At 50.1% G+C, this 26,802-nt stretch overlaps 2 protein-coding genes and 1 non-coding gene across 4 annotated transcripts in view; 1 reads left to right on the forward strand and 2 right to left on the reverse strand.

Annotated features, from left to right (window-relative positions):
• The window catches only part of ATF7IP2 (activating transcription factor 7 interacting protein 2), a 60,680-nt gene extending 41,940 nt beyond the window's left edge, over positions 1–18,740 (forward strand). For both annotated transcript variants that reach the window (XM_060260458.1, XM_060260457.1), the window contains 6 exons: positions 3,494–3,555; positions 4,868–4,932; positions 9,495–9,546; positions 10,541–10,600; positions 12,824–12,937; positions 17,081–18,740. In XM_060260458.1, coding sequence (XP_060116441.1) covers positions 3,494–3,555; positions 4,868–4,932; positions 9,495–9,546; positions 10,541–10,600; positions 12,824–12,937; positions 17,081–17,661 — 934 coding nt within the window. In that variant the 3' untranslated portion in view covers positions 17,662–18,740. The remainder of the gene's footprint in view (positions 1–3,493; positions 3,556–4,867; positions 4,933–9,494; positions 9,547–10,540; positions 10,601–12,823; positions 12,938–17,080) is intronic.
• TRNAP-GGG (transfer RNA proline (anticodon GGG)) lies at positions 5,952–6,023 on the reverse strand. Its single transcript has one exon. It is a non-coding gene; the product is annotated as a tRNA-Pro (tRNA).
• Positions 18,741–21,368: 2,628 nt separating the features above from the next.
• EMP2 (epithelial membrane protein 2) overlaps positions 21,369–26,802 on the reverse strand; it is a 43,390-nt gene continuing 37,956 nt past the window's right edge. The window contains exons 4-5 of the mRNA XM_060260460.1: positions 25,008–25,154; positions 21,369–21,601 (exon numbers count right to left, since the gene is read on the reverse strand). Coding sequence (XP_060116443.1) covers positions 21,417–21,601; positions 25,008–25,154 — 332 coding nt within the window. The 3' untranslated portion in view covers positions 21,369–21,416. The remainder of the gene's footprint in view (positions 21,602–25,007; positions 25,155–26,802) is intronic.

A 26,802-nucleotide genomic window follows, 5' to 3' on the forward strand; every position in this document is an offset into this window, starting at 1 on the left:
GTTGGATTCCCCACTCCTCCACTTGCAGCTGCTGGAATGGCCTTGGGTCAGCCAGAGCTCTCTTATCTGGGAGAACCGGGTTTGATTCCCCACTCCTCCACTTGCACCTGCTGGAATGGCCTTGGGTCAGCCAGAGCTCTCTTATCTGGGAGAACCGGGTTGGATTCCCCACTCCTCCACTTGCAGCTGCTGGGATGGCCTTGGGTCAGCCAGAGCTCTCTTATCTGGGAGAACCGGGTTGGATTCCCCACTCCTCCACTTGCAGCTGCTGGGATGGCCTTGGGTCAGCCAGAGCTCTCTTATCTGGGAGAACCGGGTTGGATTCCCCACTCCTCCACTTGCAGCTGCTGGAATGGCCTTGGGTCAGCCAGAGCTCTCTTATCTGGGAGAACCGGGTTTGATTCCCCACTCCTCCACTTGCAGCTGCTGGAATGGCCTTGGGTCAGCCAGAGCTCTCTTATCTGGGAGAACCGGGTTGGATTCCCCACTCCTCTACTTGCAGCTGCTGGAATGGCCTTGGGTCAGCCAGAGCTCTCTTATCTGGGAGAACCGGGTTGGATTCCCCACTCCTCCACTTGCAGCTGCTGGGATGGCCTTGGGTCAGCCAGAGCTTTCTTATCTGGGAGAACCGGGTTTGATTCCCCACTCCTCCACTCGCAGCTGCTGGAATGGCCTTGGGTCAGCCAGAGCTCTCTTATCTGGGAGAACTGGGTTTGATTCCCCACTCCTCCACTAGAACCTGCTGGAATGGCCTTGGGTCAGCCAGAGCTCTCTTATCTGGGAGAACCGGGTTGGATTCCCCACTCCTCTACTTGCAGCTGCTGGAATGGCCTTGGGTCAGCCAGAGCTCTCTTATCTGGGAGAACCGGGTTTGATTCCCCACTCCTCCACTTGCAGCTGCTGGAATGGCCTTGGGTCAGCCAGAGCTCTCTTATCTGGGAGAACCGGGTTGGATTCCCCACTCCTCCACTTGCAGCTGCTGGGATGGCCTTGGGTCAGCCAGAGCTCTCTTATCTGGGAGAACCGGGTTTGATTCCCCACTCCTCCACTTGCAGCTGCTGGAATGGCCTTGGGTCAGCCAGAGCTCTCTTATCTGGGAGAACCGGGTTGGATTCCCCACTCCTCCACTTGCAGCTGCTGGGATGGCCTTGGGTCAGCCAGAGCTCTCTTATCTGGGAGAACCGGGTTGGATTCCCCACTCCTCTACTTGCAGCTGCTGGAATGGCCTTTGGTCAGCCAGAGCTCTCTTATCTGGGAGAACCGGGTTTGATTCCCCACTCCTCCACTTGCAGCTGCTGGAATGGCCTTGGGTCAGCCAGAGCTCTCTTATCTGGGAGAACCGGGTTGGATTCCCCACTCCTCTACTTGCAGCTGCTGGAATGGCCTTGGGTCAGCCAGAGCTCTCTTATCTGGGAGAACCGGGTTGGATTCCCCACTCCTCCACTTGCAGCTGCTGGGATGGCCTTGGGTCAGCCAGAGCTTTCTTATCTGGAAGAACCGGGTTTGATTCCCCACTCCTCCACTCGCAGCTGCTGGAATGGCCTTGGGTCAGCCAGAGCTCTCTTATCTGGGAGAACTGGGTTTGATTCCCCACTCCTCCACTAGAACCTGCTGGAATGGCCTTGGGTCAGCCAGAGCTCTCTTATCTGGGAGAACCGGGTTGGATTCCCCACTCCTCTACTTGCAGCTGCTGGAATGGCCTTGGGTCAGCCAGAGCTCTCTTATCTGGGAGACCGGGTTTGATTCCCCACTCCTCCACTTGCAGCTGCTGGAATGGCTTGGGTCAGCCACAGCTCTCTTATCTGGTAGAACCGGGTTTGATTCCCCACTCCTCCACTTGCAGCTGCTGGAATGGCCTTGGGTCAGCCAGAGCTCTCTTATCTGGGAGAACCGGGTTTGATTCCCCACTCCTCCACTTGCAGCTGCTGGAATGGTCTTGGGTCAGCCAGAGCTCTCTTATCTGGGAGAACCGGGTTGGATTCCTCACTCCTCCACTTGCAGCTACTGGAATGGCCTTGGGGCAGCCAGAGTTCTCTTATCTGGAAGAACCGGGTTGGATTCCCCACTCCTCCACTTGCAGCAGCTGGAATGGCCTTGGGTCAGCCAGAGCTCTCTTATGTGGGAGAACCGGGTTTGATTCCCCACTCCTCCACTTGCAGCTGCTGGAATGGCCTTGGGTCAGCCAGAGCTCGGGCAGAGGTTGTCCTTGAAAGGGCAGCTGCTGTGAAAGCTCTCTCTGCCTCACCCACCTCACAGGGTGTCTGTTGTGGGGGAGGGAGATAAAAGAGATTGTGAGCCGCTCTGAGATTTGGAGTGGAGGGCAAGATATAATCCAGGATCTTTTTCATGATAGCAAGCGTAGTAACGTGGTGACTGCCAGCGGAGACATAAGCAAAGTTACACTCTCTGCCACCCGCTCCCATCAACCCCCCCCCCCAAAAAAAAAAAAACCCAGGGCATTGCATTTCACTCGTAGAAATGGAACTTCATGTTTGGTTATATCTCTAACTTTATTTGCCCTGGGAAACTCACCTCTGAGTCCTCTTTTTGCTTCCAAATGTTTGCTCTCGTAGATGGCTTTAGATCCAGGCGGGCAGCCGTGTTGGTCTGAAGCAATCGAACAAAGCAGGAGTCCAGCAGCGCCTTTAAGACCAACGAAGTTTTATTCCCTTGTTTGAAGAAGTCTGCTTAGAGCACACGAAAGCTGCCATTCTGAATAAAACTTCGCTGGTCTTAAAGGTGCTCCTGGATTCCTACTTTGTAGATAGTTTTAGTCATCTTATATGTAGATATATATGTTTTCTCTTTTAGTTGTAATAATTTTTATAATAATAATAAAAATAATAATATGGTGCTCTTTGTACTGTGTTTGGTACATAATTCAATCACCTTGCCTGATAGGTTACTGTGTTGCTTTTTAATATTCTGCTTGTATGTATTCATTATTTTATCTTAATAAAATATTCTTTGTTTTTAAAAAAAAAAATTAGGAAGGACTAGGTTCAAATGTTGCCTCTTGCAACATTGGACAGGGGGAGTGACATTTCTCTACCTCCGCACTTCTGTGCTGAGCAGGTAGTTGGGGGACATATGAATGACTGGGGAAATGAAATGTTCACGGAACATTCTGAACGTCCTTTAAAAAAAAAAAAAAAAAAAGATGAGCAACCAGGTAAATGTCCCTGATACCAGTTGGCAGTGTCTCCTGAACTCCGTGTGCTATCTGTATGTTGATGAGAAGTTTTCACACCCCTGCTTTTTGTGCTTTGCGGTGCTCACACACACACACACACACATGAGAGGGAGAGAAGGAATTCCTGAACGGGTGCCAGAATTACCTGGAAGTGTAAAATAATTTACGGTTAAAGCAAATCGAGGCGTTTAGCACCCCAAATGGGGAGGGATCTGGCTGCTTTGTCTGTCTGGCCAATAATTCGTTATTTTGATGGGATTTTTTTTTTTTTTTGCTTTTTTGCCCTTCTTTTTTTATCAGTTCTGCCAAGGAAACATGCCTCAAAGTGGAAACTTCGGTTGTCCAAGCCAAGAATTCAACAGGTACAGAGACTTTAAGATTTGTGTTTGAATGTGTATAAAACGCCAGTTTTAACAGAATACGGCTCAAGGAAACTCAGCTATTTTGCTTATGCCTCTCTCCTCTTTTTTTCCCTCCCTTCACAGTGCATAACGGAAGGACACTCTAGATATGTTTAGGTGAGGCTCACTGCTTGCCTCCATCAAAGGAATGCTTTCTTTTCTTCAGTGAGAAGTTTAACCAGTAGTGTTTGTAGAATCTTTTGGGATCAAGTGCCGTGTTTAACCAGTAGTGTTTCTCTACATGTGCATGATTTATAGAAAGCAATTGCTGTAATGTAACGGTGCAATCTGGGCAAAGAGCAGGCACACCTAAATACCATTGAAATCCATAGGGAAGAAGCACAAAAGTTCAGTTCCCATGATCAGATGCCCTCAGCCTCAGTTTTCTCTAGCAAACTGAGCTGAGATTAAGCCATTTTCTGCAGCTTCCCTTTTGGAAATCCATTCCTGGACCTAACCTCGCACGTGCGCTTAACATGGGTTTATGACACTCTGGTTAGCAGTCTCAAAAAGTCTTCCACAAAGCCTTCAGAGCCTTCGGGGGGCTGCTGCTGAAGTTGTGATAGTAAACATGAGAAAATAAAGAATAATGATTATTAATAGGCCTGTTAGCCAGGGAGGTATAGCGGCTAAGAATATCGGACTAGAATCTGGGAGTCCCAGGTTCAAATTCCTGCTCTGCCCCTAAAGCTTGCTGGGTGACCTTGGGCCAGTCACACACTTCGCAGCCTTACCTTCCTCGCAGGGCTGTTTTGAGGATTAAATGGAGTCATTATCGTAAACTGCTCCAGGTACTCGTTGAGGAGAAAGGTGTAGTTATAGAAGAAGAAGAAGAAACGCAGATTTATACCCCGCTCTTCTCTCTGAATCAGAGTCTCAGAGCAGCTTACAATCTCCTTTATCTCTTTCCCCCACAACAGACACCCTGTGAGGTGGGTGGGGCTGAGAGAGCTCTCACAGCAGCTGCCCTTCTAGTATAAATAAGGTGCATAAATAAATTCCTTTAAAACGACCGGCTTTGCATCTAGGCTATAAAGGATGATTCTGCCTTAAAACGACCTCTTTCCATGTTTTGACCTGGTCGTAGATACATCCGCTTGGTTTTTGCTGCCTGTCCCAAAACTGGTCTTGTGATCGTGCTGTGTGCAGGCACTGATTTGCCTCCAAATTAGCCCTCCATCTGCCTACCTTCCGGACGTGGCATGGAAAACCAGTATGCCTTGTCAACTAAATTTGAGGCTGTCGGGGTAACGCTCCTTTCCAATTTCCACAGACGCTCAGCAGAAGAGAGCATCCTCGGATACGCACAGCTCAGCCGAAGCCCCCGGTGCCCCTAAGGTCAGTTTGAAACAGGGTTTCCCCCTCTGTTCTGCTCTGCACAGAACCCAAACTTCGTTACGTTCGGCCTCCCAACATCTGCTGACTGTCTCCGGCCCAAGATGTCAAGTCTCCAAATTCAAGTAGCTAGTTTATTGATAAGGATGTTCTTGGCTAAGTTCAAATTGAAAGACTAAAGATCATACAGTACAATGCCATCATATAAGGTACACTTTAAAGGGATTCTTAAGGGAGGGGCACTATGCAGGGCACATTCACACATTGATGTTACAATTTCTTTCTCAGGCCGGCTTTGGCCTTGAGCGTCTTTGGCTCCAACCTCCCCCGATGCCCAGCCTGAGAAGGCACAGATTATAGCTTCCCATATTCCCATTTCAAAGCAAGGCTACATAACAAAGGAAAAGGAGGGGGGTAGGGAGAGGTTTAGCTAGCAGCATTGAAATACAGACAGGCTTTACCCAGAAGGCTCTTTGCCTGAACCAAAGTTGAGTGCAGGCTTGACCAACATTTTACAGAGACTTGACACAAGAGACGCCCGCCTTGCCTCAACTAGGGCCGGGGCTTTTTCAGTCCTGGCCCCGACCTGGTAGAATCAGCTCCCTACAGAGACCCAGGCCCTACCTGATCTCTCAGCCTTCTGTAAGGCCTGTAAAACGGAGCTGTTCCGCCAAGCTTTTAGTTGAGGCTGCGAGCGTCTATTCTTGATCTGGTTGGCCTCCCCCGTGGGCACTGTGCTTTACAATGGAATAAGATCTGCCATCTCTGCGGGATAACATCTTGTCATGATGTGAGACGGCCAGACTGGGCAATATTGTGAGGATTTGGAAATTTTCTGAGTGCTGCTGAGTTGTCCGTTCATAAAAATGTTTTTATTGTATTTTATGAACCTATGAAGCTGCCTTATACTGAATCAGACCCTCCTTGGTCCATCAAAGTCAGTATTGTCTTCTCAGACTGGCAGCGGCTCTCCAGGGTCTCAAGCTGAGGTTTTTCACACCTATTTGCCTGGACCCTTTTTTTGGAGATGCCAGGGATTGAACCTGGGACCTTCTGCTTCCCAAGCAGATGCTCTACCACTGAGCCACAGCCCCATTCATGGCTCTCCAGGGTCTCAAGCTGAGGTTTTTCACACCTACTTGCCTGGACCCTTTTTAGTTGGAGATGCCGGGGATTGAACCTGGGACCTTCTGCTTCCCAAACAGATGCTCTACCACTGAGCCACAGCCCCATTCATGGCTCTCCAGGGTCTCAGGCTGAGGTTTTTCACGCCTACTTGCCTGGACACTTTTTAGTTGGAGATGCCGGGGATTGAACCTGGGACCTTCTGCTTACCAGATGCTCTACCACTGAGCCACCGTTATTGTTTTATTATATGTTGTGCTGCACCCCGAGCCCTACGGGGAATGGGCGGGATAGAAATATACTAAATAAAAAAACTTCCCTTGTTCCGCAGTAGAAGGTAGTCAGGATTACGAAGGGTTGTGACATTTCCTTTTATTGTCCAGGCTGCAGCCTCCTCACCTGGCCACGCCCCTGCGCAGCCTCACGGCACCGACAGCATTCTCCGTTTTTACGATTTTAAGGCCACGGAAGGGGCGTAGCTCCGCCTTCCCTGCCTCTTGAAAGGCCGACAAACCCCGCCCCCCCGCAACCGATTGGCAGCGAAAACCTTCATAGCAGCAGCAGGCGACCCGCTGAAGAAGCGCCGCCGTCCTTGTCTCCTCTCCACTTCCTGGGCGGGTCCCTCTTCAGCGGGTCGCCTGCTGCTGCTATGAAGGTTTTCGCTGCCAATCGGTTGGGGGGGGCGGGGTTTGTCGGCCTTTCAAGAGCCGTGGAAGGCGGCGCTTCGGCCCTTCCCTGGACTTAAAATCGTAAAAACGGAGGGTGCTGGAGGCACCGCGGGAGGGGCGGCGAGGCTGTGCGGGGATGGGACTGCGTGGTGGGGGGGTGGCGAGGCTGTGCAATGGGTGGGCTGCGCGGGGGCGGGGGACGAGGGTGGGGGGTGGGGCGGCAAGGTTGCGTGGCCGCGGGGGGGCGGGGCCAAATTCGGTACCCTCACCCTGCCAGTCTCCAGTGCTGCAAAGGTTGGGGATCACTGCTTTAAAGAATACTGGCAGTAATCACGGACAAGCTTTTGAGAATCTCGGGTGCGTACATGAGAAACAATTGCACCTCAAACATACACTTAGCACATATTTCAAGTAGAAACATACAAAATACTTTTATAGATGAACAAACATCAATATATCCACAGTATAAACACAAGGCTTCTAAGCACAGTGTCCCACAAAGAACAAGTCAATTTCACTGTGTGACTCCAGAAGAATCCTTAGTCCTTGAAAGGTTGTAGAAACTCCAAAGTTAAATCCTGACACGGAGTCTGTCCACAGAAGTCGACTCCAAAGATAAGTTTGCCTTTGCGTGATTTGAGAAGAATACTTTGAGAGGTTGGCGTGTGCAAGAAATTGTCTGTAAGTAAGAATTTATTCAGCTTATGACGAAGCTGCATTCAGTGAAACGTGATTCTTCAAGCTGGCGATCATGTGAAGGCAAACTTACCTTTGGAGCCGACTTCTGTGGATAGACTCCGTGCCAGGATTTATCTTTGGAGTTTCTACAAACTTTCAAGGACGAAGAACTCTTCCGGAATCCAGGCCCGTAGCCACAGGGGGGGGGCCTCTATTAACCCCCCCATTCAGTGCCTCCTCCCCTTCCCCACCACCGCCCACCCCTTCCCTTCCCTTTGCATCCCCCCCCCCCCCCCCAGCAGCTTTGACAGCAGATGGCGGAGGAGGCAGGGAAACTAGTGGAGTTTGCACAAAGGGCTCCTCAAGAGAAAGCCTCTGTGCAAATGGGGCCATCTGGCCCTGTGGCCCCCCCCACCAAATTTCTTACCTTGGGGGGCCCCTCCACCCAAAATTTTCTGGCTACAGGCCTGCTGGAGTCGCACTGTGAAATTGACTTGTTCTTTGTGGGACACTGTGCTTAGAAGCCTCGTGTTTATACTGTGGATATATTGATGTTTGTTCATCTATAAAAGTATTTTGAAATACGTGTTAAGTGTATGTTTTAGACAGCTGTTTCTCTTTCTGCTTTTTGCCTTAGTAGCGAAGAAAATTCAGTCCAAACCAAGTATCGGTATAGGTTGATAGCTTATAGGAATTGCTCCTTTCTCTTATGAAACAAGTTTTAAAATGCAGTTTTATAGTATTTTAACTCAGTTTCTCTGCACTGCATTTTATTGTATACAGGGGGGGGTTTAGCGTTAACCTGTTTGGAATACTGTGTGCAACTCTGGTCACCGCACCTCAAAAAGGATATTATAGCATTGGAAAAAGTCCAGAAAAGGGCAACTAGAGTGATTAAAGGGTTGGAACACTTTTCCCGATGAAGAAAGGTTAAAACGCTTGGGGCTCTTTAGCTTGGAGAAACGTCGACTGCAGGGTAACATGATAGAGGTTTACAAGATAATGCATGGGGTAGAGAAAGTACTTTTCTCCTTTTCTCACAATACAAGAACTCGTGGGCATTCGATGAAATTGCTGAGCGTTCAGGTTAAAACAGATAAAAGGGTGATTAACCTGTGGAATTCACTGCCACAGGAGGTGGTGGCGGCTACAAGCATAGCCACCTTCAAGAGGGGGTTAGAGAAAAATATGGAGCAGAGGTCCATCAGTGGCTATTAGCCACAGTGTGTGTATATATATGTGTGTGTGTGTGTATTGGCCACTGTGTGACACAGAGTGTTGGACTGGATGGGCCATTGGCCTGATCCAACATGGCTTCTCTTACGTTCTTATGTTATGTTGTAACGGCCTTTGGCCCTAAGTAATAAAATTGAACTGAAGTGAACTGCATGGCAAGCAGATGCCCTACCACTGAGCCACCCCCTCTCCCTAAAGGAAGCCTTGAGACAGACTCTTGGCCTATCAAGGTCATCACTGTCGACTCAGATTGGCAGCTTTCTAGGGCCTCAAAGCAGAGGTCTTTCCCATCACCCTGTCTCTTTAACTGGAGAGGCTGAGGATTGAATCTGGGCCCTTCTGCCTGCTGGGCAGATGCGCTGCCACTGAGCCATGGCCCCTCCCCACAGAACCCCATCCAAAGTTCCTAAGCTGTGGGGTCTTGTGAGCAAAAATTCTGCTTTCTGAGCTACTGGCATGTAAGTTGTGAGCTGCTGCATAAATTAATTTGCTCTGGGGCCATTTTTCCCGAGCCAAGACAAAAATGTGCAAGCCGGAGGCTCAAAAAATTGTGCGCTAGCTCGTGCTAACTCAGCTTCGAGGAAACACTGCCGCCATCTAAGCCCGTCCCCCTCCAGTGACCATGGGCCGGCCATTCTCTCACATTCCAGCTGTCCACAGAGGGGCGCTTTGAGAATAACGTGGGGGATGGAGAACAAGGATTTCCTTGGACAAAGAGTGGGCTAAAAACCCAGCAGTCCTCCTAGGATCCTGGCACTCTTCCTCGCCCCCAGACCCTTCAGGGGGCTGCTGCTCTTTTAGCAAAAACATGGCTGTTAAAATATTAAAGGGTAATTCAAGCTCTCTTCTCTTTTGCAGACCAGACTCCTGATTGACTTAACGGAGGAAGAAGATGCTAATCGAGGTGAAGGCGAGTTGGGTTTCTTCCCTGCCCCACGTGCTGATTCATGTTTCTCCCCCCTCCCCAAAAAATTGCAGTTCTCTCCCTCCCCACCCCCCAAGCCTTTAACATTTCTAACCTAAGGCCTCTCTCTGTGTGCCCACCCTTCTTCCAAAAGGGAGATGTGTAACCAGTAAAGAGCCAGTTGGGTGTAGGGAGAGCCAGTTTGGTGTGGCGGTTAAGTGCGCGGAGTCTTATCTGGGAGAACCAGGTTTGATTCCCCACTCCTCCACTTACAGCTGCTGGAATGGCCTTGGGTCAGCCATAGCTATCGCAGGAGTTGTCCTTGAAAGGGCAGCTTCTGTCAGAGCTCTCTCAGCCCCACCCACCTCACAGGGTGTCTGTTGTGGGGGGAGAAGATATAGGAGATTGTAAGCCACTCTGATTCGGAGAGAAGGGTGGGGTATAAATCTGCAGTTGTCGCCTTCTAAAGGTGGAGGCTTCTCACCACAGGTTGGCTTCACCTTGCGCTGGCACCTGAAGGGTGTCAGATCAAATTTTATTGTTTTTACAGTTTTTGATTAATTCTGTATTATATTTAGGAAGCTTTTAATTGTATATTTATCAGATGGTGGGCTGGTTTTGGGGAGAGTGGGCTATGAATTGAATAAAATCTTTTGCCACCGAGCAAAAGCATTTTGACGCTCCCAACCATCGCCCAAAGGGAGAGGTGGGGGCAGAATTGAGCTCTATGTGCTTTTATCATTTCATTTGTAAGCCCTTTTTAGGTCTCTGCCTTAACTGAACTCCCATGGCCAGTTTCAGTGGAGCTTAATTTTGTCACTGCAGTTTTGATAACGACCTTGTTCATTTTCCAAAGCCGGGGTCTCTAGTCTTTTTTGACTCCATGGGCACCTTTTGAATGTCGGGAGAGGGGTGGTAAGAAGATGATGATATTGGATTTATATCCCACCCTCCGCTCAGAGTGGCTCACAGTCTCCTTTATCTTCCTCCCCCACAACAGACGCCGCCGGAAAGCACCACGCCCAAGCCGCCCCAGCTGACCACAGAGCCAGTAGAGAAGGTATTAAATTTTAGAACAAAATTTTTTGTCGCAGGCTCAAATGTTTTCCATCAATGTATTTGTCTGGGGTCTTCCTTTCAGAGATCGGATTAGCGCCACCTCCTATCGGCTGCCGGAGAAGCCGGAGCAAAACAACAAAATGGCTGCCGCAGGAGGTGGAGCTGAATGGAACTCCGCCCTCCTCTCACCTTCAGGGAAGAAGGGAAGGCCTGAGGGAGAACTGGAACCACAAACAAAGGAAAGCCAGGCACTTCCCAGTCCCTCCTGATCTTCCAATGGGAAGCCCTCATTTGAAGAAGGGCAGCCAATAACAATCCCTGCTTTACAGTGGCTTCCTGTTGAAAAGCACGGTGGGCACCAAGGGAAGTGCTGGCAGATACCTTGGCACCAAACCATGTTGGGAAGTTCTGTCCTGAAAGGTTTTAATTTTTGTTGCTGGTCTTAGTTTCCTTTTGCTCTTCTGGCAGTGGAAAGAGGGATATGTTAAAACAGGTGGCCCCAACCCCCGGGCCGTGGCCTGTTAGCAACCGGGCCGTGAGGTGTATAATTTTTTCATTATATATTACAATGTAGTAATAATAATAACAAGACGATGACATTAGATTTACATCCTGCCCTCCACTCAAATCTCAGAGTGGCTCACAATCTCCTTTGTCTTCCTCCCACATGACAGACACCCTGTGAGGTGGGTGGGGCAGAGAGAGCTCTCCCAGAAGTTGCCTTTTCAAGGACAACTCCTACGAGAGCTCTGGCTGACCCAAGGCCGTTCCAGCAGGTGCAAGGGGAGGAGTGGGGAATCAAACCCGGTTCTCCCAGATAAGAGAGCTATGGCTGACCCAAGGCCATTCCAGCAGCAGCAAGTGGAGGAGTGGGGAATCAAACCCGATTCTCCCAGATAAGAGAGCTCTGGCTGACCCAAGGCCGTTCCAGCAGGTGCAAGGGGAGGAGTGGGGAATCAAACCCGGTTCTCCCAGATAAGAGAGCTATGGCTGACGCAAGGCCATTCCAGCAGGTGCAAGGGGAGGAGTGGGGAATCAAACCCGTTTCTCCCAGATAAGAGAGCTCTGGCTGACCCAAGGCCATTCCAGTAGCTGCAAGTGGAGGAGTGGGGAATCAAACCCGGTTCTCCCAGATAAGAGAGCTGTGGCTGACGCAAGGCCATTCCAGCATCTGCAAGTAGAGGAGTGGGGAATCCAACCCGGTTCTCCCAGATATAAGAGCTCTGGCTGACCCAAGGCCGTTCCAGCAGCTGCAAGTAGAGGAGTGGGGAATCCAACCCGGTTCTCCCAGATAAGAGAGCTCTGGCTGACCCAAGGCCATTCCAGCAGGTGCAAGTGGAGGAGTGGGGAATCAAACCCGGTTCTCCCTGATAAGAGAGCTCTGGCTGACCCAAGGCCATTCCAGCAGGTGCAAGTGGAGGAGTGGGGAATCAAACCCGGTTCTCCCTGATAAGAGAGCTATGGCTGACCCAAGGCCATTCCAGCAGCTGCAAGTGGAGGAGTGGGGAATCAAACCTGGTTCTCCCAGATAAGAGAGCTCTGGCTGACCCAAGGCCATTCCAGCAGCTGCAAGTGGAGGAGTGGGGAATCAAACCTGGTTCTCCCAGATAAGAGAGCTATGGCTGACCCAAGGCCATTCCAGCAGCTGCAAGTGGAGGAGTGGGGAATCAAACCTGGTTCTCCCAGATAAGAGAGCTATGGCTGACCCAAGGCCATTCCAGCAGCTGCAAGTGGAGGAGTGGGGAATCAAACCTGGTTCTCCCAGATAAGAGAGCTATGGCTGACCCAAGGCCATTCCAGCAGCTGCAAATGGAGGAGTGGGGAATCAAACCCGGTTCTCCCAGATAAGAATCCGTGCACTTAACCACCACACCAAACTAATAGAAATAAAGTGCATAATAGTATCATCAAGAAACCATCCCCCCCCCCCCCCCCCCCGTGCATGGAAAGATTGTCTTCCACAAAACCGGTCCCTGGTGCCAAAAAGACTGGGGACCGCTTTGTTAAAAAGTATTGTGTGTGAACAACAGTGTAATATTCTACCATGCAAGAGTAAGCCGTGGTGCAGTTCCACGATGACGCAGATTTGTCCCTGTGATCCCTGTCATTAGTGGTACTTTTAAGCCATCGCTTAAGCAAGCGCAGCATGTGGGTAACTCTGGGAGGTGGTTTGTATGCGGCGAAATGTTGAAAGTGCCGCATTAACATTTTTTTGCATGCACAGAAAAACAAGCGGAGGTCTCCATCAAAACAAACCCACCGCCGGGAAAGCACCACGCCCAAGCCGCTCCAGCTGAACACAGAGCCCCCGCAGCTGACAACAGAGCCGACAGAGAAGGTATTACATTTTAGAACAAATCCGTCTGCTCCAGGTAGAGCCCAGGCTCTGAAATGCTTTCCGTCAATGTATTTGCCTGAGGTCTTCCCTTCAGAGGTCAGATTTAGCATGTTTCTGTTTTGGAAAAGGATGGAGCCTGGGGTTCTGTTGAAATAAGCATTCTAATGCTGCTGTCTGATGGGGGTAGAATTTATTTCGTACTGTACACACACATTCGTATTTTTGAGGGGGGCGCATTTCAGTGATTTATGATTGTTTGAATTCTTTGCCAATCTGTTTGGAGAGAGTTTATTTACAGTAAATGAGAATTTTAAACAGGTTGTGAGCAGGAGCCAAAAGAACTGGAAATTACAGGTGATTCCCGGAGCCTGCAGTATTTCTCCGCAAAGAGCAAATGCGTTCAGGGTGCAAACGACGACCTTTCACGGTGGCAGGAAATTAAAACGAAAACAGTCAAACCTACCCTTTTGTGAACTTCTGGTCCCACTCTTTGCAGCAGCTTATTTCCCCCCGTGCCAGCGTGTGTATATGTATTTGTGTAAAATCTGGCTGTCGAATAGAACTTGGGAACTGTGGCAATCCATGGAAGCTTCTGCCGCATTCAGTCTTTGCAAAGGTGCCGCCGTCCTCTTTGCCCTTTCGGCAGCCGCTCTGAAAAGCGCCCCGTTCTGCTGGAAGGAGCGCTGGTCTCCATGTTTTCCCTGCGTAGGTTGGCCTGTGGTGTACAGCCCAGGCCTGTGGATTGGATAGTGCAAGGCTAGACTTTGGTTTGGGTGAGGACTTGGGGGCCCGTTGGGTTTGGGGATCTGGTGGAATTCACGCTCTTCAGCCCGCCCTCCCCATTGCCATTGTCGGGTGCTCTGGGAATTTTAAAAGCGCTCCCATCTCGCAAGACCAATTGATTCAGCAACGCAAACAGTGATGGCCTTGTCGTTTTGTGACATTCCCGGACTGTGCATGTGGTTTGACAACTTCTTTTCAGTATATCGTGTTGTAATGAGTTTTGAAGTGCAAATGACTCCCTCGAGTCCAGCGGGGAGGGGAAGTATTGGAAACGGTGAATGAAGCTGGGTGTGAAGAAGGATTGAAAGATGCTGATAGGCCAGGCCAGGCCAGTCTCGTCAGATCTGAGAAGCGAAGCAGGGCCGACCCTGGCCGAATATTTGGAAGGGAGGCCTCCAGAGAATACCTTGGATCAGGAGACAGAGGCAGGCTATCAAACCACTTCTCCGAATGTCGTCTGTGCCCCAGTAGAGGTCGCCAGGCGTACACACAGTGCCAAAACAAAAGCCCAAATGCCAGGGTTCAGCTGATAGTTTCCAAGGGTTGCTGTGTTGGTCTGCAGTAGAGCAGCTAGATTTTGAGTCTGGGAGCACCTCGGAAGCCAACAAGATTTTTTTTTGAGGGGCGCAGGCTTTTGAGCCCCGTGGCGTAGAGCCCTCTGCTCACAACCTGAGTTCGATCCCAGCGGAAGCTGGTTCAGGTAGCCAGCTCAGGGTTGACTCAGCCTGCCATCCTTCCGAGGTCAGTAAAATGAGTACCAGCTTGCTGGGGGGGGAAAGTGTAGATGACTGGGGAAGACCATGACAAATGACCCCGTAAAAAGTCTGCCGGGAAAACTTTGTGAAGGCAACATCACCCCAGAGTCTGAAACGACTGGTGCTTGCACAGGGGACTACCTTGACCTTTTTTTAGGCTTTGGAGAGCCACAATCCTCTTCATCAGATACTAGATTTTAGTCCAGGAACACCTTGGAGACCAAGATTTGCATGAACTTTTGAGAATCAAAAGTCCCCACTGTCCTATTCTGACCTGCATCTCAGGAAGGGAGTTTTGACTCTCAAAAACTGGAAATCAAGAAAAAGGAGAGAAGAGAAGAATTGCAAATTTCTACCCTGCCCTTCTCTCTGAATTAGAGACTCAGAGCGACTTACAATCTCCTCTGTCTTCTCCCTCCACAACAGACACCCTGTGAGGTGGGTGGGGCTGAGAGAGCTCAGACAGAAGCTGCCCTTTCAAGGACCATTCCTGCGAGAGCTATGGCTGACCCAAGGCCATTTCAGCAGCTGCAAGTGAGGAGTGGGGAATCAAACCCGGTTCTCCCAGATAAGAGAGCTGTGGCTGACCCAAGGCCATTCCAGCAGCTGCAGGTGGAGGAGTGGGGAATCAAGCCCGGTTTTTCCAGATAAGAGTCGGCGCACTTAACCACGACACCAGACTGGCTCTCTAACTGTTTTCTTAAGTGCTCCTGGCCTCAGATCCTAAATGTTTGGGGAAGCTTGTGCTTTTTCTGTCTTGACGCAGAGAAATCCCAACTTGGGTCTTACTGCTATCACTTATGGGGGGGGGGTGTTTCCCACATGGAGATGGATGAACTTAACCGTATTCCTGGCAGCTGGGTTGTTGGCGGTTCCGCGGAGAGGAGTGTTGGGGCACGGACTCGAAAGGCCAGAGGGTGGGATCGTGCTTTCAGAGGGGGGAATGTAGGGTGGTGGTTAGAATGTGAGGCGAGGATCTGGGAGACCCAGGTTCAAACCCCTCCACTTCTGCCGTGGAGGTTTGTGGAGTGACTTTGCACGCTCTCGGGGCAGCCTACCTCAGAGGGTTGTTGCGAGGGTAAAGTGGAAGGAGGGGGGAAGCCACACCCAGCCGCCTTGGATCTCTGTTGAGGAGGAAAATGGGGTATAAGCGCAACAAACAAGCCAAAGTAGCCAATCCACACGGGAACTTGTGATTATGAATGAGAAGGTTGTGTTTGTTTTTTTAGGATTCTTGTTTTTTTTAGGGGGGGTGTCTGCACCCTGAAGTCATGAGGCAACCTCTGGTGCCTGACCCCTACTGGGGGCCAGGAGGGTATTCAGAGAGGTGGAGAGCAGTTTGGTGTAGTGGTTAAGTGCGTGGACTCTTATCTGGGAGAACCGGTTTGATTCCCCACTCCTCCACTTGCACCTGCTGGCATGGCCTTGGGTCAGCCATAGCTCTGGCAGAGGTTGTCCTTGAAAGGGCAGCTGCTATGAGAGCCCTCTCCAGCCCCACCCACCTCACAGGGTGTTTGTTGTGGGGGAGGAAGGTAAAGGAGATTGTGAGCCGCTCTGAGACTCTTCGGAGTGAAGGGCGGGATATAAATCCAATATCTTCATCTACCTCACAGGGTGTCTGTTGTGGGGGAGGAAGGGAAAGGAGATTGTGAGCCGCTCTGAGACTCTTCGGAGTGGAGGGCGGGATATAAATCCAATATCTTCATCTACCTCACAGGGTGTCTGTTGTGGGGGAGGAAGGGAAAGAAGATTGTGAGCCGCTTTGAGACTCTTCGGAGTGGAGGGCGGGATGTAAATCCAATATCTTCATCTACCTCACAGGGTGTCTGTTGTGGGGGAGGAAGGGAAAGGAGATTGTGAGCCTCTCTGAGACTCTTCGGAGTGGAGGGCGGGATATAGATCCAATATCTTCATCTACCTCACAGGGTGTCTGTTGTGGGGGAGGAAGGTAAAGGAGATTGTGAGCCGCTCTGAGACTCTTCGGAGTGGAGGGCGGGATATAAATCCAATATCTTCATCTACCTCACAGGGTGTCCTGTTGTGGGGGAGGAAGGGAAAGGAGATTGTGAGCCGCTCTGAGACTCTTTGGAGTGGAGGGCGGGATATAAATCCAATATCTTCATCTCCCTCACAGGGTGTCTGTTGTGGGGGAGGAAGGGAGAGGAGATTGTGAGCCGCTCTGAGACTCTTCGGAGTGGAGGGCGGGATATAAATCCAATATCTTCTTCTTCTTCATCTTCTTGAATAGAGCCTGCCTCTGTCCCTCCCGACTGCTGGTATTCCAAGGTCTCCTATCCAAATACTTGCCTGCTTAGCTTCCGAGAGCTGACGAAATCATAGGGCTTGTCTGGGCTTATACCCAAGTCAGGGCACGAATGAGAAATTCTGAGCACGTTTGAGCTACCACTCGATTCACGATGTCTTGGAAAGAGTCCGTTTGCCGTGGCAAATGCCACCGAGAGCAGGGTTGTTGTTGTTGTTTTTTTTAAGGCTTCTGGTTTGTTCTCCCCGAAACACGCAGATTCAGGTTTAGTTCCTCTGTCGCGCCTTTGGGCCGCCGGCCGGCCTGGCGAGCAGGACTTAACCAGCGCTTCTGCCTCCCCAGATCCCCGTGCGGTTTCCCCACCTCCCTCCGTTGCCGAAGGCCCCCCCGCACCCGCAGCTGGCGAATGGCTTCAGAGACACCCTCCCGCCCCAGAAGCTGGAGCTGGCCGTCGCCCAGGTGCAGAACCCCAAAGGCATCGCCCTCCAGTGGAACATCAAGGAGCTGGACCCCTGGTGCGCCCCCATCGAGAGCTTCCACCTGTTCATCTGCCTGGAGAGCAAGAGCAAGGGCACCTGCTCCGCTTGGATCAAAACCCACGAAATCAAGGCTTTGCCCCTCCCCATGGCTTGCTCCTTGTCCCAGTTCTTGTCGGCCGGCAAGTGTTACTTTGCCATGCAGTCCAAGGACATTTTTGGACGCTTTGGACCCTTCTGCGACATTCAGTCGATTTCCGCCACATGATTTTTTTTTTTTTACTTGGGGCGGAAAGGAGAGGGTCAAGGGCAGCAGCATCCCCACCCCAGGCCCGTTTCACCGAAATCCGGCGTCCTGGCACCCTGTTTTGTACTTGCCCTCCGGACCGACGTTCTGTGGACTGTCTGCACTCTTTTAGAAAAAATTTCTTATTTGCTCACCTGTAGCGTTGGCAGTTTTGTATATCGAAAAAGTATTCAAGTTTATTCTTTGACCTCTCTGAAAAGTGTTTAATACAATTTCCGTTTTCCTGCCTGCTGGATATTTGTGAGAGCATCATCGCAGGGGTCAGCTACACGCGGGGGAATAACCCGTTTCTCTGCCGTTGCGTTTCTGTTTCCCCTGCCGTGGCACGAAGATGAAAGGAGCGTTTAAGGAACAGGTTTAAAAAATCAAGTGCCTTTTTTACTCTGGGCTTACACACTTTGCAAATGGGTGCCATTAAGAATGTGCCTTTCTGCAAAAATGATGTGAATTAAAAAGTGATTTAGAGGAGCGACCAATAATTGGATATCCTTTAGAGAACTCTTATTCCTTTGGGGTTTTCTTGGCAGTCCTCATGTTTCTGACCTGTTGCAGTTTTGAGAGAGTTATAATGTTTTACTCTCTGCGGGGAAAACATTTTGCCATGTCCCTAAATTTGATTGAAAACTGTTTTGGCAGACGTGGCAGGTTATGGTGTCTGCAGCCAGTCTTTGCATATGGTGATAAACCTTTTGAGTTTATGGTTCCCATAACATACAGCCATCTGCAAACTTTCCAACACCATGAGTCTTAATTTTTAAAATAGTTTTTTTTTGGGGGGGGTGGGGGGTGGGAGGAGTGCCCCTAAAACACTTAAGTGAACTATCAGAATCAAAGAGTTAAAGTCGTACATCATTACAATCCCGGTTGTAATTTCATTGTCATATTCACTATGTATGTAAAGCACAGGTGTAGTTTAACACTCCCTTTGGTGGTGCTTCAGCCGTCTGTCTGGAAAGTATTGTCCAGTGTTGAGACATTTCTCTTTCTCATCTTCAAACACAGTTGACCCAATGTAAAAATGGCAGCCGTTGTTCTGGCTGGAGTTGCGGGTTGCAGTTGGCATTTAAAGATCTATAATCATTAAGCAGGGCCCGTCCGGTTGTTATAACACGTTTGCCTTTATTAAGCGGTCAGATACGTAACTGTGTAAAAATGGGATATATGTATGTACATATACATACTATTTTACATAAATATAAACTCAGAAATTATAAAATGACCCACCCAACCTAGTTGTTGTTTTTCGGAGAGGCGCGAATTCTTGCATGAAGTGGAGCGCGCATGGGAGTTCCCTGCCGAATGTGCCCTGCAAGGGAGGGAAAGTAAAAACCCAGAAGCGGGGAGAACAGTGAGGTTAGGGGTGGAGAAGAAAGAGGCTGTAGAGCGGGGAGTTCCCAACATTGGTGCCTGCGGGCATCGAAGTGCTCACTGACACATTCCCTGGTGTTTTTATAAAATGGGCAGTGCTCGGAGGGGTTTCTGATTGGTCTTCGGCTAAGAAGATGTTTGAAAAATCACTATGGGAGCAGTCCCCCCCCCCCCCACTGCGCAAGGGACTTCACTGTGACTGAAGGAAGCTGCTATAGAGGGAGGAAGGCATCCCTGCATCTGTTTCCTTTTGGGGATTTCGACCATGAAAGAAGAGGTAGCCGGAACACGCTGGTTCAGTTCTGGTCTGTCCCTGTGATGGAGGGAATACTCAAGAGACATGTGCTGGACTCTGTGGAAGGCGTGCGGTTTAGAAGGGTAGGACGTTGTTACGTCCAAAGCCTTAGTGCAGCCCAAAGAGCTCCAAAATGCAGCTCCAAGGGAGACCCCCCCCCCAGAGAGGGGGAAATTATCTTGAGAAATTAACCACTGGATCCAACCCCAGTATATTAAAGAGGATGTTTCCTATCGTTGGCTCCCATTGTATGTTTTTTTAAGTCACAAAGGGGTGTGGCACCATGCACGTTTACTTATCTTTAGAAAGTACACTAAGGACTTTTTCTAAAGGAGCAAAATTCGTCAGTGGGCAAGCCTAAGCACTGGCATTCAGGAAGCCAAGACGAAGTAGGCGTTTGTGGGTTTTGGTGACCACATGACTACTCTCTCTTTTTTTAAGGCAATGAAAATTCTGTCCCGCAAAGCCGTCTTCCTGGTTGAGGGTGTCAGACATTGCCTTCTACAGCAGGAAGCTGGCTCCTGTGTGGAAGAGGAGATAAATGAAAGCAAACTTCCACAAGCCAACCAGTATGTTAGAGAATGGATGGGGGAGAGTGACTGTGGATTGGGGCACTTGGAAGTAAATATTTGCAATGCGAATAAGCCCTCAGGCTAATTCGGGCTTTCGTAGTCTCATCGGAAAGCGATTTAGCTATAACTTTGATTTGAGGGCTCCCCCTGCCCTCCTCCACCACACACCGTTAAGGTTTACCTTTCAGAATGAGACGGCCCTCTGCTCTCTTCTGTTTGGATTTGTTCCTCTTAAAGCACGGGAAAATATCAAGGTAAGACGGAAATGTCAGAGCAGAGATGAATAAGGAGTTTGGTTTAACGTTGCATGGCCTCTTTTGATCTGCAGAATTCTCCAGCCGTAGAGTAAAAGGGCAAATAATTTGGGGAGGGGGACACTCGTCCTTTTGAGGTAAGTCTGGACGCACACTTTGGCGGGAAGAGAATCTGTCCAGAAGTCCCAACACAATGGCTTAGCATATTGGGGGACATAATGCCCTTTGAACCCTTACGGGGGTGTTCATTCCATCTGTGTTGCCAGGTCCCCACGGGGGGAAAATCCCCCATCAGGGACCCTTCCCTGCCCCCCCCCCCCCGACCACTGATCAGCTAGCTGCAAAGAGAGGCCTACGCTAGCAACATAGCAACGTCACTTCTGGCTCTCACCGGAAGTTATGTCATAGTGTCGCTGGCAACGTGGGGCGCTCTGGTATTTGGGCAAAAACTCTATGATCAAAAATGGCTTCTGCCATAAGAGTTGTTGCCAAAGTCCCAGAGCGTCCCTGTGTTGAAGGTGACAGAATGACATCACTTCTGGGGCACACTGAGAGCGACATTTCCGGCCTAGGCCTCTCTCAGCCGCAATCCTTCCCCCCATCAGTTGCCAGGGGGCACCCGGCAACCTTACTTGGCAGTGCGTTCAACATCCCAAAGACCCCCGGATGCCAGGCATTCCCTCTAAACCCCAAAGCAAATTCCTCACATCTGACTGTTGCTCTGTGAAGTGCCTTGTCTTTCATGCTCTGGGAGGGATGATAGCTCAGTGGTGGAGTATCTGCTTGGTAAGCAGAAGGTCCCAGGCTCAATCCCCAGCATCTCCCAACTAAAAATGGTCCAGGCTTGAGAGCCGCTGCCAGTCTGGGTAGACAAATACTGACTTTGATGGACCGAGAGTCTGATTCAGTATAAGGCAGCTTCATATGTTCATATGTTTGCTTTGAGTCCCTAAAGGTGCCTACCAGGAGGGCCGTTTCCCCCGGCAGTGTGAATTCCAGTGTGGGTATTCCCTAAAGAATCTCTCGACACCCACTTGTTTGCTAAGAAGTTTAGGCACCTCCTACATCGCCCGCTCCAAACCGTGGTCTATCCTGCCTTTTGTTAACGCCTAGTAAGGTTACCAGTATTTGGAAACGGTGGAAGGAAAGAATACAGCTTTGGCCGCCTTTTGAAGTTCTCCAATCATGCCCAGGGAGTCCGGGTGTTCCAGTTCACCTGCGTTTTACTTCTTCTCCTGTAGTCCTGGCTGTTTCATACCAAGAATGTCAAAACAGGGTGGGGGGGATGGGGGGGGGAAGCCACAAGCAAGAGAACTTTATACTACGGAGCCCCTTCTCGCAATATACAAGAGCGTGACTGGAATGTCATTGCAGCGGAGAGAGGCGTCTGCTCCCCCAGCCGTCGTTTATTTGCGCTTCCTTAGGACGAGGTACATGAGGCCGCTGATGAGGGTGCAGGCAAACGCCAACCAAGCTAGGATGAAACAGTATCCAAACTGGCCGCTGCTGATGTCGAAGTCGTAGATTCCGCCTGTGTGAAGGACTTCGTGTCTGTCCGTGTAAATGCAGACCGCGATAAGCACACACAAGCCTGAAGAGCCAAGGGAGGAAGGAGAAACCACGGAATCAGTTTGCATTTATAGTGCCCCTGTATAAATCGATGGTGCGGTCTCATTTGGAATACTGTGTAAAATTCTGGTCATCGCACCTCCAAAAAGATATAGCATTGGGACAAAGTGCAGAAAAGGGCAACTAGAATGATTCAAGGGTTGGAACACTTTCCCTATGAAGAAAGGTTGAAATGCTTGGGACTCTTTAGCTTAGAGAAATGTTGACTGCGGGGTGACATGATAGAGGTTGACAAGATTATGCATGGGATAGAGAAGGTAGAGAAAGAAGTACTTTTCTCCCTTTCTCACAATACAAGAACTCATGGACATTCAATGAAATTGCTGAGCAGTTGGGTTAGAACGGGTAGAAGGAAGTCCTTCTTCACCCAAAAGGTGATTGATACGTGGAATTCACTGCCGCAGGAGGTGGTGGCAGCTACAAGCATAGACAGCTTCAAGAAGGGATTGGATCAACATATGGAGCAGAGGTCCATCAGTGGCTATTAGCCACAGTGTATTGTTGGAACTCTCTGTCTGGGGCAAGTGATGCTCTGTATTCTTGGTGCTTGGGGGGGCACAGTGGGAGGGCTTCTAGCCCCACTGGTGGACCTCCTGAGGGCACCTGTTTTTTTTGGCCACTGTGTGACACTGTGTGGAGGCTCAGATAGCAGCCGCTGCCAAGTCCGCGTTTTTTCATCTTAGGCGGGCAAGGCAGTTGGCCCCCTTTTTGGAGCGCGACGACCTAGCAACAGTGATCCATGCCACGGTCACCTCGAGGTTAGACTACTGTAATGCCCTCTACATGGGGCTGCCCCTGTCCCGAACTCGGAAATTGCAGCTGGTGCAGAATGCCGCGGCCCGGCTGTTATTGGGTCTCCCAAAGTGGGAACACATTCAGCCGGGTCTTCGGACCCTGCACTGGCTTCCAGTAATATACCGAGTCCGGTACAAGGTGCTAGTTATCACCTTTAAAGCCCTATATGGCTTGGGACCTGTCTACCTGAAGGACCGTCTTTCCCCGCACGTTCCCCAGAGAGTACTGAGGTCGGGAACACAAAATCTCCTTACTATCCCTGGGCCGAAGGAAGCCCGTTTGAAATCCACCAGAGAAAGGGCTTTCTCTGTTATGGCCCCTACATGGTGGAATCAGCTGCCGGAAGAGGTGAGGGCCCTGCGGGACCTTGTACAGTTCCGCAGGGCCTGTAAGACGACCCTCTTCCGGCTAGCCTATACCTAGCTTGAGAATTTTAATGTAACTTGCCGGATTTCTTTTATATACAGTTGAAATATTTATTAATATTTATTGATAACCATGGTTTTATCTGTTTTTATCTGTTTTAAATGCTGATCCCTTTATATGTTTAAATACAGTAATTTTGTTGGATCTATCACTGGAAGCCGCCCTGAGCCACTTGTGGGAAGGGCGGGATATAAATCTCAAATAAATAAATAAAAATAAATAAATAATAAACACAAGAGTGTTGGACTGGATGCGCCATTGCCTGATCCAACATGACTTATGTCTGGGGCAGTGATGCGCTGTATTCTTGGTGCTTGGGGGGGCACAGTGGGAGGGCTTCTAGCCCCACTGATGGACCTCCTGATGGCACCTGGTTTTTTTGGCCACTGTGTGACACAAGAGTGTTGGACTGGATGCGCCATTGCCTGATCCAACATGACTTATGTCTGGGGCAGTGATGCGCTGTATTCTTGGTGCTTGGGGGCGAGAGTGGGAGGGCTTCTAGTATCCTGGCCCCACTGATGGACCTCCTGATGGCACTTGGTTTTTTGGGCCACTGTGTGACACAGAGTGCTGGACTGGATGGGCCATTGCCTGATCCAACATGACTTATGTCTGGGGCAGTGATGCGCTGTATTCTTGGTGCTTGGGGGCGAGAGTGGGAGGGCTTCTAGTGTCCTGGCCCCACTGGTGGACCTCCTGATGGCACCTGGTTTTTTGGCCACTGTGTGACACAGAGTGTTGGACTGGAGGGGCCATTGCCTGATCCAACATGACTTCTCTTATGTCTGGGGAAGTGATGCGCTGTATTCTTGGTGCTTGGGGGCGAGAGTGGGAGGGCTTCTAGTGTCCTGGCCCCACTGGTGGACCTCCTGATGGCACCTGGTTTTTTGGGCCACTGTGTGACACAGCCCTGCCTGAGATCTAGAGGCACATTCTGGCTGTTGGGACAGGGCTTCTGGCTTGTGGTGGGGAGTAGCCTGCAAAACTGGGGGAATCCCCCGCTGGGACCTGGGGACTGGCAAGCCGAATAGGAAACCACCTCTGAATGTCTCTTGCCTTGAAAACCTCACAGGTTGGCCATAAGTCGGCTGTCACTTGAGGGCTTTTCCCACCACCCAGCCAGACGAAACAGTCAAGCCTTTGCCCGCTGACAGAAAACGGAAGGGGACAGGTGAACAACCCTGGGGAGTGAGGTCCGTTATTTTGGTGCCACCCCCAAGAAGACCCTTTCTTGGGTGTAGGGTTGCTAAGTCCAATTTAAGAAACATGTGGGGACTTTGGGGGGTGTAGGCAGAAGCAAGGTTGGGAGTCCTGGGCCATCCCAGAAGCAAAGGGAGTCCTGGCCATCCCATTTAAAGGAACTGCACACCTTTTAAATGCCTTCCCTCCATTGGAAATAAGGATAGGGGCACCTTCTTTTGGGGCTCATAGAATTGAACTGCCTGGTCCAATCTTTTTGAAACTTGGAGTGCATTTTGGGGAGAGGCACTGGATTCTATGCTGCAAATTAATGCATGGGATTGAGAATTGGGATGGGATTAATGCATGGGATTGAGATAATGCATGGGATTGAGAAAGTAGAGAAAGAGGTACTTTTCTCCCTTTCTCACAATACAAGAACTCGTGGGCATTCGATGAAATTGCTGAGCAGCCAGGTTAAAACGGATAAAAGGAAGTACTTCTTCACCCAAAGGGTGATTAACATGTGGAATTCACTGCCACAGGAGGTGGTGGCGGCCACAAGCATGGCCACCTTCAAGAGGGGTTTAGATAAAAATATGGAGCAGAGGTCCATCAGTGGCTATTAGCCACAGTGTGTGTGTATATATATATATAAAAAAAAATTTGGCCACTGTGTGACACAGAGTGTTGGACTGGATGGGCCATTGGCCTGATCCAACATGGCTTCTCTTATGTTCTTCTGTGACACAGAGTGTTGGACTGGATGGGCCATTGGCCTGACCAACATGGCTTCTCTTACGTTCTTATGTTAAATTTGGTGCCTCCATCTCGAAACACACGCACACCCTGAGCCCCAGGTATCGCAGCTCGATTCGCCATTACACCCCCTGGGGATTGGCAACCCTACTTGGGGGGCGTCCTGCCTTGCGAGCGCAGGAGAGGAGCAGGGGGAAGCGACTCACACGATATCAGCTGGAGGACAGACGTGTGGATGAATCTCTCTCCTTGCTTGAGGCGGAAGAGCTGCAGGATGAAGGTGAAGAAGGCCAGGCAGCAGAAGATGGTGGCCAGGATCATGGTGGCTTGCATGGCCTGGATGGCTTGGTAGTCTGCAAAAAAGAAAGACCAACTGAAGTCGACCCTTTTGGCACGTGTGAATTGGCTGCTGTCTCTTTGGTGATGGGCGACGGGGCGCGCAAGTGGTCTGGGGCAGGGGTGCCAAACATGTGGCCTGTAGGACGAAACCGGTCCTTGGAGGGCTCCTGTCAGACCCCCTGAGCATCTGGCTGTCATCTGCTTCCTTCTCACTCTCTTTTCCTTCCTTCTTGTCACAGCTTGCTTTGCCAGGCTTGCTCAATCGTACAGCAGAGCTACAGAGCAAAGCCTCTGTTTTCTGCATTGGCTGAGGCTCCTCTCTTGGGGAGAAAGTGGGGAGAGATAGCTTTCTTTGCCAGGCTCTCTCAATCGCACAGCAGAGATACTGAGCCAAGCCTCTCTTCCTACTACTGACTGAAGCTCCTTCCCCTCCCGGTCCCCTGGGGAAGAAAGGAAAGAGGCAGAGCTTCCTTTGCCCAGTTCCCTGGATCTCATTGGAGAAATACAAAAAAAGCACCTTTAAAGACGAATGAGTTTTAACTATTAGGGTTTGTAGAATCTTTCGGGCTCAAGTGCCATGTTCTACTGGAGAAAGTTTTTCTTCCAGACGTTTCGTTCTCAGCTGCGGAGAACATCCTCAGTGGCGTTGCAGCCGGATGTTGCCACTGAGGATGTTCTCCGCAGCTGAGAACGAAACGTCTGGAAGAAAAACTTTCTCCAGTAGAACATGGCACTTGAGCCCGAAAGATTCTACAAACCCTAATGATGATGCCAGCCGTGAAAACCTGAAATCTTGGATAGTTTTAACTATGTTTGATTTTAAGCTTTTAAAAAATCTTTGTGTTTGTCCGTGTCCTTTATAAAGTTTATATCTCTGCTACCTAATCGTAATAGGCACACACACGGCACGGCCCAACAAGGTTAATTTTAATGCTTAATTTTATATTTTTATGTTAGTTTTATATGTTGTAAGCCGCCCTGAGCCACCTGGTGGGAAGGGCGGGATATAAATCTCAGATAGATAGATAGATAGATAGATAGATAGATAGATAGATAGATAGATAGATAGATAGATAGATAGATAGATAGATAGATAGAGGTCTCATGTATGTCAGATCCGGCCCTCGTAACATGAGTTTGACACCCCCGGTCTAGAGGCTTGTCAGTGGCTAAGAGGGTGGGCGAGTTGATCCCTTTCAGCCTCAAGCTTTCATCCTGCCCTGCTTGCTGTTTTGAAACTTTCTCCTCTGTGCTCCTGTGCCCAGCAAAGGAGGAAAGATGGGCTCCTGTCTTTTTTCTCCTCCTCGGAGCTACCCAGGGGGCGGGGGAGGATGGAGTCCTTTTTCAGCATGGCCTTGAGCTGAGGGTGCGCACCTGGCCACAGGTCAGCCAGAGGGCCTCTGGCAAAAACATAATCTCAGAGTCTTGGTCAGGGGTGTCAAACATGTAGTTCGGGGGCTGAATCAGGCCCTGGAGGGCTCCTATCAGGCTCCTGAGCAACTGGCTGTCATCTGCTTCCTTCTCTCTCTCTCTTGCTTCCTTCTGCATCACAGCTTGCTTGGCCAGGCTTGCTCAATTGCACGGGACCTACAGAGCAAAACCTCTTATTTTCTCCATTGGCTGAGGCTCCTCTCTTGGGGAGGAAGCCGTGGGGAGGCAGAA

The sequence above is a fragment of the Heteronotia binoei genome, chromosome 20 (assembly GCF_032191835.1).
Source record: "Heteronotia binoei isolate CCM8104 ecotype False Entrance Well chromosome 20, APGP_CSIRO_Hbin_v1, whole genome shotgun sequence".
NCBI lineage: Eukaryota > Metazoa > Chordata > Lepidosauria > Squamata > Gekkonidae > Heteronotia > Heteronotia binoei.